Source organism: Hyperolius riggenbachi, chromosome 5 (assembly GCF_040937935.1).
Source record: "Hyperolius riggenbachi isolate aHypRig1 chromosome 5, aHypRig1.pri, whole genome shotgun sequence".
NCBI classification, from domain to species: domain Eukaryota; kingdom Metazoa; phylum Chordata; class Amphibia; order Anura; family Hyperoliidae; genus Hyperolius; species Hyperolius riggenbachi.
In genome coordinates this window covers 185,760,955-185,774,324 of record NC_090650.1, presented here as the reverse complement: position 1 = coordinate 185,774,324, position 13,370 = coordinate 185,760,955, and the positions used below count along the sequence as shown (strand labels likewise).

The 13,370-nt window shown below is 47.2% G+C and overlaps 1 protein-coding gene across 2 annotated transcripts in view; it reads right to left on the bottom strand.

The window, feature by feature from the left end:
- LOC137518515 (sodium-dependent neutral amino acid transporter B(0)AT1-like) overlaps positions 1–13,370 on the bottom strand; it is a 390,168-nt gene that overhangs the window by 81,832 nt on the left and 294,966 nt on the right. For both annotated transcript variants that reach the window (XM_068236484.1, XM_068236486.1), the window contains one exon: positions 7,805–7,917. In XM_068236484.1, coding sequence (XP_068092585.1) covers positions 7,805–7,917 — 113 coding nt within the window. The remainder of the gene's footprint in view (positions 1–7,804; positions 7,918–13,370) is intronic.

Genomic DNA, 13,370 nt, shown 5'->3' with positions numbered 1-13,370 from the left:
GTGAATTGAGGCCAATGTGTTTTATGGAATACAGAAGCCCTCTTTTAGGCACTCCGAACTTACTGTCTACAGTATAAAGACACTGTTTTGTATTAGATCTAAGGAAGCAGACTATGCTCTGCTATATCTTTTACAGTGTCTGATGACTAGTAAATCTGATGTTTGAAATTGGCATTTTAGAGGTAAGCCATTTTTATTATTTACAATTTTTATTATTTTAGTCACATAATATAAATATACCTGTCACCCACTACCACCTATTTTTGGGGTGCCTTCTCCCTCTCAGTTGTTACTTTAATTGCCTGGCCCGGTAGTCACTATACCTTTCACATAGCTTTTCAACTATATATTTTGATCACTACCTAGATTGTAATTACGAACTTTTTCTGCCTGCACAGTTTGCCTAATGACTATATTCGCACAGTTAAATAAATAATAATTTGCATTCTTAAAGTGACTCCGAGCTCAGACTAAAAATAAAATTTGAACTTACCCGGGGCTTTCTCCATCCCAGCCCTGGTCGGGACGTCCCACGCCGGCCTCCTGGCTCTTCTCCCGGCGGCTGTCCGCATAGCGCGTACAGGCCGGTCCCCCGGGCGACACTGGCTAGTGTCGGGCCTTCTCCTTCCTTATACGTCATGAATGATGTCACACGCCGGCCGCCGCGCGTCATGACGGCGGCCGGCGTGACAGCACGGCGCATGCGCGGTTTAATCGCACATGCGCCGTGCTGTCAGCCGGCCGCCGTCATGACGTGCGGCGGCCGGCGTGTGACGTCATTCGTGACGTATAAGGAAGAAGAAGGCCCGACACTCGCCAGTGTCGCCCGGGGGACCGGCCTGTACGCGCTATGCGGACAGCCGCCGGGAGAAGAGCCAGGAGGCCGGCGTGGGACGTCCCGACCAGGGCTGGGATGGAGAAAGCCCCAGGTAAGTTCAAATTTTATTTTTAGTCTGAGCTCGGAGTCCCTTTAAGATCAGTGGTATTTGCAATCATTCTGCTTTGTGTGAACAAGAAAAATCTCTCATAATGCGTACAGAGCACTTTGGCTCATAGGGCTTTTTGGCATAGGATGAGCTGAATGATGGCTCACCCTGCTGCTGCACAAATAGGGGGGGGGGGGGGGGCAGAGGGGAGCGTAGGCGGTGGGGGGTGTTAAATAGAGATGTCCCGAACAGTTCACCGGCAAACGGTTCCCGGAGAACTTCCATGGTTTGCGATCGCGGTGAACCAGGAACTTTTCCGGAAGTTCGGTTCGCCCCCATAGTGCATCATGAGGATCAACTTTGACCCTCTACATCCCAGTCAGCAGGCACAATGTAGTCAATTAGGCTACACTCCCTCCTGGAGCCCCCCCCCCCCCCTTATATAAGGCAGGCAGGGTCAGGCAGTGGACTCACTTGTGTGCCTGCAGTAATTAGGGATAGCTGCTGCAGACTCTCATAAGGAAAGCTTAGTTAGGCAATTGTAGGCTAGTTAGCTTGCTCCTGGCTGATTGTTATTGCTAAAAAAGAACCCCTCAACAGCTCTTTTGAGAGCTAATCTTGTTCTTGTGATCTATTTTTTTTTGTGTGGCCCACTTGCATTATATACAGCTCTGTCAGTCAGTGTCACTGTGTCTATCTGTGTGTGACAGGTGCACATGTAATACACATCACTGCATATACCTACTACCTGTTGTTCACTTCAGTCAACCCACCTACCTATGTGAGCGCACACAGTGTCACTGTGCCTATCCGGTACCTGTCTGTGTGTGACAGGTGCACATGTAATACCCATCCCTGCATATGCCTACTACCTGTTGTTCACTTCAGTGCACCCACCTACCTATGTGAGCGCACGCAGTGTGAATACCACTCCGTGCATACCTGTTAACTGCACCTGTGTGACTGACTGCACATTGTATTAGTCAAGTCAGTGCATACCTTTCACTTCATCCCCCCCAATATGGACAAAACAAAGGGCAGAGGCAGGCCACCTGGCAGGCCTGTTCGAGGTCGCGATGTCGTGATTCCGTGCGGCCCGCGACCAAAGTACAGTGTTCAGAAGAAGGCACGTGCCATCAACCCCCAATATTGTCAGGATGTAGTTGACTATTTAAATCAGAACACCTCATCTTTCTCAGCTACCGCACGGAAGCGTGACATATCTTCCTCCTCCAGCTCTGATTCTGGCACCCCACTTAACACTCAGTCGGCCGCCACCACCAAAGGGCCATCACCCCAGAGCTCAGCGGTGTAGAAATTGTTTTGTGTGTCTGCCTCAGATGAGAGCAATGCCATCTGTACTCTCTGCCATCAAAAATTGAGCCGTGGAAAGACCAAGACCCACGTAGGGACAACTACCTTACGAAGGCACATGATTACAAAGCACAAACTGCAATGGCATGACCACCTGAGGGAAAGCAGCACACAAAAGCAAATCCACACACCACAGTGGAAGATATGCAATTATTTCTCAAAAAAGGCGATACCCAAACTGTACCGTGATGTTGAAAGGCAAGTGGTGTCATCTCTGGCACACAGCGTTGGGTCAAGGGAGTAGGGACCATCTGACCACATGGTCTGCAAAGCACAGTCAGGCCTGCCCGAAGACTAAGTCAGTCCCCACACACAGCATCTCTGCCTGCACACCGTGTGACTGCCTGCCCCAAGACTAAGTCGCTCCCCACACAGCATCTCTGCCTGCAGGCCGCTTGACTGCTTTCTCTGCCACCACCAACAGGGTCCAGGACTCCAGGCGGATACCTGAATTTTTAAGGCCGCTGCTAGCATAATTTTTCTGGTGCATGTACATTCTGCCTAATTTTTCTGGCTGCACTACGGCTGCAACAATAAAACAAAAGGCATGTACATGTGCCAATTCCCCTTCGTGATCATTGCTTTGCCACTGTGAAGGGGCTTGCGTATCACAATGAAGCAATGACTACCGACTATATGAGTGTCTCAGGGGGGGGGGGGCACACCCAAGATAATAAGGTCGTTGCTGTTGTCATTCAGCTACCTCAGCCCGGTGACCATATGGGCTTGAAAACCTCCACGGCCTGCACTCTGGCCATGATGCGCACCAGTCCAGCACGGCTGTCACTACACAAACAGCAGTTTGCGGCGCGTTACACAGTGAGTTTGGTGTGTCAGTGTGAAGCAGCACTCTAATTACACTCCCTGATTGATGTATACACATGCAAGATGTTTTAAAGCACTTTAGGCCTGCAATTTTGCATTCAATGTGATTTCGGCCCTTAAAACGCTGCTTTGCGTCAAATCCAGATTTTCCCCGGGACTTTTGGCGTCTATCCCACTCCGCAATGCCCCCCTCCAGGTGTTAGACCCCTTGAAACATCTTTTCCATCACTTTTGTGGCCAGCATAAATTTTTCTAATTTTCCAAGTCCGCCTCCCCATTGAAGTCTATTGCGATTCGCGAAAGTTTGCGCGAACCGAACTTTCGTGGGAGGTTCGCGAACTCGGTTCGCCAACCGCAAATCGGAGGATCGGGCCATCTCTAGTGTTGAATACTGTTCCCCCTCCGAGTCATTGCAATTTGGAGGGAGAAGTAATTCAGGGTTCAGCAATTGCCAGATTCCCGAATTACCCATGCACAGGGCATGGACTATAGCATTACTGTTATAGCCGTGCCAAGCTTCAGCATTTCACGGCGCGCTGCAAAAAAGCCCTGCTTTGCTCATAATACATCACTGCTGCATATGCAAAGTATCCTTTTGTGTCCCTAAAAGCCAGATGCACATCCAGAACTGCTGGAGTGCAGAGTGTTTTAGCGCCATACTAATCCAAAATGCATGCAGCTTACAGCATACAGTTTTGTATCATCAGCGGAGTGCATGGATTAATATGGCTCTATGATGCAGGACTTGGGCATCATCTCAAGTACCCTCTGAAACATAAATATTTGTCAGGGGTACTCAATATTTGTGTATAAATGCTTTTAAATATTCCTTCATGTTTTTAATCAACTAAAAATGCATATTTTGACTTATTTATACATTATTTATTATTTTTTAAAATCCAAAACTCGCTGTAAATCTGTAAAAAAAAATGAACCCCTGGGGGGTACTTAACTTGGAAGGGGGAAGCTTCTTGATCCCACTGAGGCTTCCCCTGTCCTCTCCTGCAGCCCCGATCCAGTGCTGGCAGCCCCCGAAAATCCATCGGCAAGCTTGTAGGTGATGCTGGCTCCAGGATCATAAAAAACATGTGAGAGCCTCACGCTGGTACACTTGTGGTTTTCGTGCGGGCTCAGGCGGAATTAGTTGAGGTGTATAGTTGGCTATTTCCGCCTGAGCCCGAACTAAAGCTGCAAGTGCGTCTGGGCAAAGCTCTCAGAGGATTGTTATGATCCTGGAGCCCACACCGCTTTTTGGGGGCTGCCATTGCTGTATCAGGGCTACAGGAGAGGATGGGGGAAGCCTCATTAGGATTAGGCTTCCCCCCTCCCAAGGTGATTCCCCTATAATATCCTTGTGGTACTGAGTCACCATGTGCTATCTAGGTACATTGTAACTTTGGCAGATACAGGTGATAGTGGTGGGTTCATTGGCTGTCAGCCATTGCAGTGGGGCAGCTTAACATTCAAAGGGTGGTGGGAGAAAATGGATGGTAGCAATGGTAAAGCACTTAAACTGTGTTGGCCGAATAGCTCTTTGTTTGATTCGACAGCCATTCGATCAAACAGGCCAAGATTTTCAGAATACTGCTGAGCAGGGGTTAATGCGTGGCAGTGCATGGATGGCCACAGTGCTGCGGGTGCTCTGCCTTGTGTGCCAGTGGGGGTGGGCAGTGCAGTATGTTACAGTGGGAGGCGGGGCCAGGGGGTGTGGAGAGAGCGGCAGGTGCCAGCAACACTTGCTATGCTAAGTATTGCAAGCCCCAAAGCATCTTTACAATTTCCTCCACGGCTCTCCATTGGTCCTTTAACAGACCAATGGCAATCCTCTTTGGGCAGATGCCAATTGTTTTGTTAAACCAGCAATGGGGAGCTTTGGAGGGAATTTCAAAGATGCTCTGGGGCTTGCTTGCGGCAGGGACTGACACGTGCGGTGCTCTTCATTGTTCTTTGGGTATCTGAGGATATTGGCTCTGGACATTTCCAAGGATACTGGCCTGGAATTATCCAAAGCTAAGTATTTATGGTTAATTTAGAATAATTTAGAAAAGGAATTTTTTCATTGTGTTTTTATTTCACTTTTAACTCGTTGTGGAAATGGGTAAGAGGTATATGTCTATGGATTAAACAAGGGCTCTGTGGCAGAGGGGAAGGCTTCAATGCCCCTCTCTTCCAGAGATTGCACCCATATCATGGACCATGCAGTTTGGTAAAGCTCAGGCTGCGGACGGAGCCCCAGGTTACCTTATGAGCTGGCAGCGCTTCCTTCATTAGTCCCCCCTCTCCTCCGTGCTTGTTATGTGACGTCATACAAGTCTCTTATAGCAGCGCATCTCACTGCTGTGTAGAGTCAGGAACCAGGGCAGCAGTTCCCATGGTAACGGCGATATACATCACCTCTACAGGGAGCCTCTCTCCTGCTTCCTGACTTTAGACAGCAGCCATGAGATGTCTCTTGAAGTGCTTCCTCCACTCAGACGGCATCTTCCAATCACTGCTGTGAGAGACTTGTACGACACCACATGCACAGAGAAGAGGGGTCAGTGGGAACTAATGAAGGAAGCGACCGCCAGCTAATAAGGTAACAGGAGCGGGTAGATGCGGGGGGAGGTAGAGGGGGGGCGAGCAGTGACTGCAGGGTACGGGGGGGGGGGGCAGGTATACTACATATACTTTGGGGAGGCGTAGCTATACTACCTATACTCTGGGGTGGAGGGGTGCAGCTATACCACCTATACTCGGGAGGAGGGGGGGTGGCGCCATCCTCACAAGTTCTCCTCAGGTGGCAAAAAATCTAGAACCAGCCCTTATTGGGTGAATGAAGGCTGAGGCCCAGCTTGTCAGAGAAGGCCCTCTTAACGGCCCTCAGTTCCGGGTTAAGAGAGTTTCTAGCTGTCCTGAACTCATCTGGGGTACCAGACTTGTGTCCTTGAGCTTCCAGAACCAGCTCAGCTTGCTGTTGAACCAGGGATTGTTGTTAAGGAAATCCTTGAAGGACTTGGTTGGGATGCACGATTCCTTGCAGAAGCGGATATAGGAGGTGACGTTCTCCGTCCATTACTCCAGGGTGGTTGCCTCCAGGGTCGACCAGTGAGTGCAATCGAAGCATGCTGGTAGCTCCAGTTTTTCTTCTTCTATCCAGTTTTTGGCCATCCTGATGGTGGGCTTGGATGATTTGAAGAGCATCCTGTAGGTGGGGATCAGGTGAATTAGACAGTGATCCAAGTTGCCCAAGGCAGCGCCTTGAACTGACTTGTAAGCATTCTTGACAACTGTGTAACAGTGATCTAGAGTGTTGCAATTCTGGGTGGGGCCTCGTAATATGTTGCTTGTAGCGGGGGAGCTCCTTTCATAGGTTAGCTTTGTTAAAGTCTCCCAGGATGATGAAGAGGGCCTCCGGGAGTTTGGTTTCCCACTGTGAGATGGTGTCGCTGAGTGTACGCAGGGCATTCTTGCCGTTTGCGTCAGGGGGAATGTAGACCTAAATTCGGACAAACAAGGAGTTCCCGTGGTGCGTAATGTGACCTGCAATTCAAGGCAAGGATCTCTACATCCGGGGTGCAGACCTTGCTGAGGATCGTTGTGTTGGGGCACCAGGCAGTGCTAATAAAAAAGCATATGCCACCCTCTCTCTTTTTCCCAGAGAGAGCCTGATCATGGTCTGCACGGAGAAGGTTGTAGCCTGGCACTTGTAGAGAGTTGTCAGGAACGTTGTTCAGCCAGGTCTACGTGAAGCAGAGATCTGGGGTGTTCCTGCCAATCCAGGGTTTGCTGCCGAGTAATAGGATTAGCTCGTCCACCCTGTTTGGAAGGGAACATATGTTCGCCAGGAGGATGGCAGGGACAGGGTAGCGAAGTCCTTTCCTTTTGATTCTCTCCTGTGCGCCCTAACTTCTCCCCCTATAGCGTTGTTTCCTCGTGGCCCACTTGGCACCACCAGTCATGCGGTCAATGTGGGCATTGACTAGATCCCACAGGGGTGTTCCTAATACTGGGTCGCTGTGGGCTAGGGTCTCTCATCTCAGTAGTTTGGCCCTGGACAAGGTGATGGTGTGTCGGGTTGTCTGGCTGCCCTTTGCCCATGATGGACGGCAGTTGGAGGGGGGGGCGGTAATATATGGGCAGTGGGGACAGTACAGACAGAACAATGTGAGCAGTGGGGCCAGTGTAGCACAAATTCAGGGCAGAAAGGGCTAGTGCATCAGAATTACGTAGAGGCAGCAGGGCACATATGAGTGAGGTGCGTAAATCAGTGCAGACTGAGTGTGTGGCTGACAAGGGCCAATTCAGAAGTCATCTTTGTGCCCGAAATACCACCCAACCAAAAGAGACCCTGGGGATGAGCAACCCGTGCAGAGTCCTAGTGTGTGCAGTCCCAATAGAATATTTAGGCCACAGAGACCATTAACCCAATATGGAATATGCAGGCCACAGCGCCTTTTTGAAATAAATAAATTATCATTGTCCCTACTGTTCTCCTTAACATACTCAGCAAGTGTTGTTACGCTAGCATGCGTGGGGGCTTTGCTATTAAACCCCGAATGTAGGCATCATTGACTTCAATACAATTTTGCAGTTGAAAATACAGCAAGCAAATTGTAGCAAATCCCTAGATGATGGGTGACTGATCCATGCAGAAACTGTGTATTTTTGTTAAAATATTTATAGAACAACGTACTTACTGTACAGCATTATAACTGGAGAAGGAAATTAGGCCTCCAAATGCAAGAGAGAAAGAGTAGAAAACTTGTGTTCCAGCATCCAACCATGTTACTGGATTTGCTAGTTCCGTTACCTAAAAAATACCAGATTAAAATATTCAGAATTTGGTAATGTTACTTAAAGTACACCTGATCTGAGAAGGATATGGTGATTGCCATATTTATTTTCTTTGAAACAATCAGTTGCCTGGCAGTCCTGCTGATCAATTTGGCTGCAGTAGTGTCTGAATCGCACACATGAAACAAGCATGCAGCTAATCCAGTCAGACTTCAGTCAGGGCACCTGATGTGCATGCTTGTTCAGGGTATATACTGTAGTTAAGAGTATTAGAGGCAATAAATAAATAATATGTCAGCCTCAGGGAGCATCGTTAAAGGGGGCAGTGCAGCAAAAGATGGGCATGACCAAGAGGTGTGTGCAGCCTACTGCATGATACTATGATGTCATCATGGACCATAAATCTCTGAAGAATTCCACGAAGAATAAAGGCAGTTTTAATGGCAACAAAGGTCCAACTCAGAACTATCAAGACGTACCGAATAAAGTGGCTAGTAAAATATATCAATTTTCTGGTCATTGTGCTTCTTTTGGTTCATGTATTAGCATAACATTTAGAAATCATGAGCACCTAGAATGACAAATACTGTAACAATAAACCAGTATCAAATGCAATAAATAAGTATCAAATGCAGCTATTATGACCATCAAATAATAAATGCAGCTGTCATTAACCCGCATAAGAAATGTAGCAAACATCACACCCCAAATGAAATGCAGCAAACATTATGCTCCATAAGAAATACAGCAAACATGAAATGCCCTATGAAATGCAATAAACGTTATGCGCCATATGAAATGCAGCAAACATGGTGGCACATATGAAATGCAGCAAACATTACCCCACATACGAAATGCAGCAAACATAATGTCACATATGAAAATGCAATAAACATTACCTCACATATGAAATACAGTAAACATGACATCACATATGAAATACAGAAAATACTACACCCCATATGAAATGCAGCAAACATTAACAACCTCCCATTGTAAAATGCAACAAACAGGATGTCACATATGAAAGTCAGCTAACATTATCTCCCCCTCCCCCCCATAAGAAAAGCAGCAAACATGATGCCACATATAAAATGCAGCAAACATTACGTCACATAAGAAATGCAGTAAACATGATGCCACATATGAAGTGCAGCAAACGTCACCCCAAATATGAAATGCCACAAATATTACCCCACGAATGAAACTTTACCCTTAATAGGTAATTAATAATTCCTTTTTTTTGTATAGCGCCTTTCTCCTGTCGGACTCAAAGCGCTTGCGAGGCAGCCACTAGAGCGCACTCTGTAGGCAGTAGCAGTGTTAGGGAGACTTGCCCAATGAACTCCTTACTGAATAGGTGCTGGCTTACTGAGTAGGAAGAGCCAGGATTTGAACCCAGGACTCCTACATCAGAGGCAGAGCCCTTAACCAGTACACTTTCCAGCCACTGAGGTAGGAGTCCTGGGTAGCCAAATAGGTAGCCAAATCTGTACCCCAAGTATAGGAAGCCACCCAGTTTAGGTAGTCAAAGATCCCCCTATTATATGTATTCCTCCCAGTGTAGGTAGCCAAAGGTGTCCTTCTACAGTATAAGGTAGCCAAAGCTGTCTTCCCCAGTATAGGTAGCCCCCACCCACAGGTAGCCAGGGGTCGTTCCTGCCCTTTTTGTCACTCCAGGCAAGCAGTTCTGTGTCATCCCTCCCCCCCCCCCCCAAAAAAAAACACACACACACAAACACATAAACCATGTGCAGTGTAGGGTTAATGCATAATACAGAGAGTCCCTGAGAAACAAACAACTCACAGATCCTGTCTCATTTCGTTGCACACCCCCTTCCTGCACTACCCCAGCTTAGTGTGTAAATGCACAGTGTAGTGCTACAGAAGCTGTGCTCTGACCTATGCGCTGGAGTCACATGCTGTGCTTCCGCCTGTCCGCTCATCACTCCCCCTAGTTCCCAGCATCTCCTACCGCATGTAGCATGATTACACAATACATGAGGACAGTGAGGTGCAAACACTAGAAAGAGCAGAAAACAGACAGGATGGTCACAAAGGCACAACACCAGACTCCAGAGGGGAGGTCAGAGCACAGCTTTTGCTGCACTATGCCTTTACACACTGGACTGGGGGAGCACAGGAGGGGGACGGGAACAGATAGTGAAACAAGAGGACAGAGGGAGGCACAAAGGGGACAGAACGAGGCACAGTGGGACAGAGATGGGCACAGAGGGATGCACACAGAGCCGGATCATCCACGAGGCAACTTAGGCAAGTGCCTAGGGCCTGGAGAGAGTCTAGGGGCACGGTTTATGCAAGCCCTGAACAAATCTTGCCAAATAAGATAGAAGGCCATCAAGGGAGGGCCCAAAGCCGTTGCTTGCCTAGTGCACCATTACACCTTAATCCATCTCTAAATGCACAGGTGTGTAGAAGTGGCACAGAGGGACTGAAGGTGGAACAAGGAGACAGAAGGAGGCACAAAGGGAGACAGAAGGAGGCAGAGGGGGACAGAAGGACACACAAGGGGGCAGAGGTGGCACAGGGGGACTGACGGTGTCACAAGGAGATGAAGGAGACACAAAGGGGACAGAACAGTGGCATAGTTTTGGGGTGGGGATTAATCAGACACATGACTCACCCCAGGACTCCAGGGAGTGGCCTGGAATACCTATGCTGAAAAATGACCCTGAGTAAGCCCCACCCACAGCTAGCCACAGGTGTCTCCCAGTATAGGTAGTCGCCTCTCCTCAATAGGTAACCAAAGGTTTCACTTAATATAGGTAGTTCCCTCCAATAGGCAGCCAAAGAAGTGTTTTCCCCATAGGTAGCCAAAGGTTTGTCCCCATATAGGTATGTACCCCCCAGGCAACCAAAGGTGTCTCCCGGATTAGGTAGTTTCTCCCATATGAAGCCAAAGGTGTCCCCCACTTGGTTAGGCACCCCCAGGCAGCCTAAGGGGTCCCCCTCTGTAGCATAGACAGCCAGAGGTGTACCCCTTTTTGAAAGTGCTCCTCATCACAGAGTTCCTCACTGTATCAGACCTGGAGATCAGCGGTGACCTGAGGGAGAGTGCCGCAGAGTAACCGCATGACACTTCAAATGCAAGATGTGACCAGTGTCACTCTTGCATCTGAAGTCCTTGCGGTTACTGTGCGCCGCTCTCCCCATTGCTGCTGATATTGATGACTGACACTTTGAAGGTGGGGTTCAATAGATGAGGACGCACTCACTGGCTGGATCCCCAGAACAACTGGGAGTAGCGTGCAGAGCACCGGAATCCGGGCACCGGTTTCGCAGTCTTGCGTCATCAGGGGACTGCAAAACCAGCCGGGAAGGTAACGGGCGGCACCATTGTCTATTGATCTACGACTGACCATTACATGTGCGCTAATCTTCCTAGGTTCCCAGTTTATGGGCCCCGTATGTGAGTTATTGTTTTTATATCTACTGCCTTTTAAATACATTTTATCTAAATAAACGGGTTACGCTTAGATATTGCCGTTTTTGTTTTCCTATGTAAATTCCTGAAAGTTTACCTCCATACGGATGTCCACTGGATCTTCACGACGTCTGATGTTCCCTGGACGTTGTCTGTGACCTTAGCCATTTTACAACATTATAATGTGGGTTGTTGGGAGCTGGTAAGCCTTTTCTTGTTTTGATGTTTGATGGATACCTACCTCTGAGCATTTGATGTATTGTGGTAAATAATTTATCATTCCCTACATACAATGACTTTTTAAACCTGTGCTGACTTCTAACGTTTACATTTAACCTAAAGTTTTTTTTAATCACGTTTGACTCTGTATTTACGTGTTGATGCTTTACTTTCATGCATCAACGCACCTTATGCGTCTATGCGTCCGTTATGACGCATGAGTAAGTAGGCATGATTCATATGACACTTTTGTTTGCTATTGGTCAGTGGCCACGTTCTATTATGTGTGTTTTCTGATCTAAAACTACGTTTGTTGTTACGCTTTGTTGCCCCTTCTCCCCGAAGGTCTCTAATAGGATATTAATTCACTAAGGTCCTGTAAGTGAAAGATCTTTTTATGTCATACAGTAGTTTGTACTTTTTATGACTAATTGCAGTGAATTTTTTAACTGACCAATAATGAATGAGTATTGTTGACCAGGGAGTGGTTTGCATATTAACTAGCAGTCTCCCATCAGGTCCTCTCATTTACATCCTTTACCTGATTGGTTGTTGTCTTGTATATATATGTGTATGGTGGAGAGTTACTTTCAGAACTGGGCAACTTGAAGAAGGGCAGGAGCCCGAAACAGCGGACTGTTTTGCCCCATGGTTCTTTTTAATGTTTGTATTTTATTACGATAAATTATGATTAAACTTTGAAGTGGTGCAGAGTTCTACAATATTTCTACTGTGAAGGTGGGGCACAGCACAGGGCAGCCCAGCACATAAGGTCCCTGCAGAGGGTGAGGCTCAAGTGGCCATTTGGGTTGCTCTACCTAGCAGTGGCTCTCCTCTCAGTTCAGCTGTGCTTTCAAGAAAATCTCTGAGAAAAAAAAAAGTTAGACATTTACCAAGCAAACCTACGGATGATCCAGAGGGTTCACTGATCCTCTGTAACCCCACTACTGTTCGCCAAGATCCTCTTCTTCGCGACCGCACTCCTATCTGTGCCCATACATGACCACTTTCCATATGTTAACACATAGTTAACCCTATAAGGAAAGTACTTTAATGAAGCATCCAACAATAGCCACTTTCTATTCTCTTCCTAAAATACATAAAAGATTGAATAACACTCCAGGATGTCCTATAATTTTGGGAAATGGCTGTCTTACAGAAAAAATAAGCCAATATGTGGACCATTTTCTGAGGCCCTTTGTGATCAGTCTCCCTTCATATGTCAGGGACACAATGCACTTGCTTAACAGATTACAGGAGATATCAGTGACAGTCAATGTTTGGTTAGCAAATCTAGATGTAGAATCTTTATATAACTACGTTAAACATGGGTCTTGATGCAGTTGATTTTTTCCTCAAGTCTAGAAGCATTCACTTGAAAGAACAGTCCAGTCCAATTTTGTGCTGGACCTGCTATGATTTATATTGACTCACAACTATTTCTCATTTCAGAACAAATTTTACGTCCAAAAGAGAGGCTGTGCAATGGGCTCTTCATGTGCCCCGTCATATGAAAATCTCTTCCTTGGGTGGTGGGAGGATACAATAGTCTTCAGTGAAGACATGTCAGTCTATGCATCACATGTTCTCTTCTGGGGCCATTTCATAGATTGATTTATATATTTAAGTATTTATATAGCGCTGACATATTACACAGCGCTGTACAGAGTATATTGTCTTGTCACTAACTGTCCCTCAGAGGGGGCTCACAATCTAGTCCCTACCATAGTCATATGTACAGTACGTATCGTGTAGTGCGTGTATGGTCTAGGGCCAATTTTTTGGGGGGAAGCCAATTAACTTAT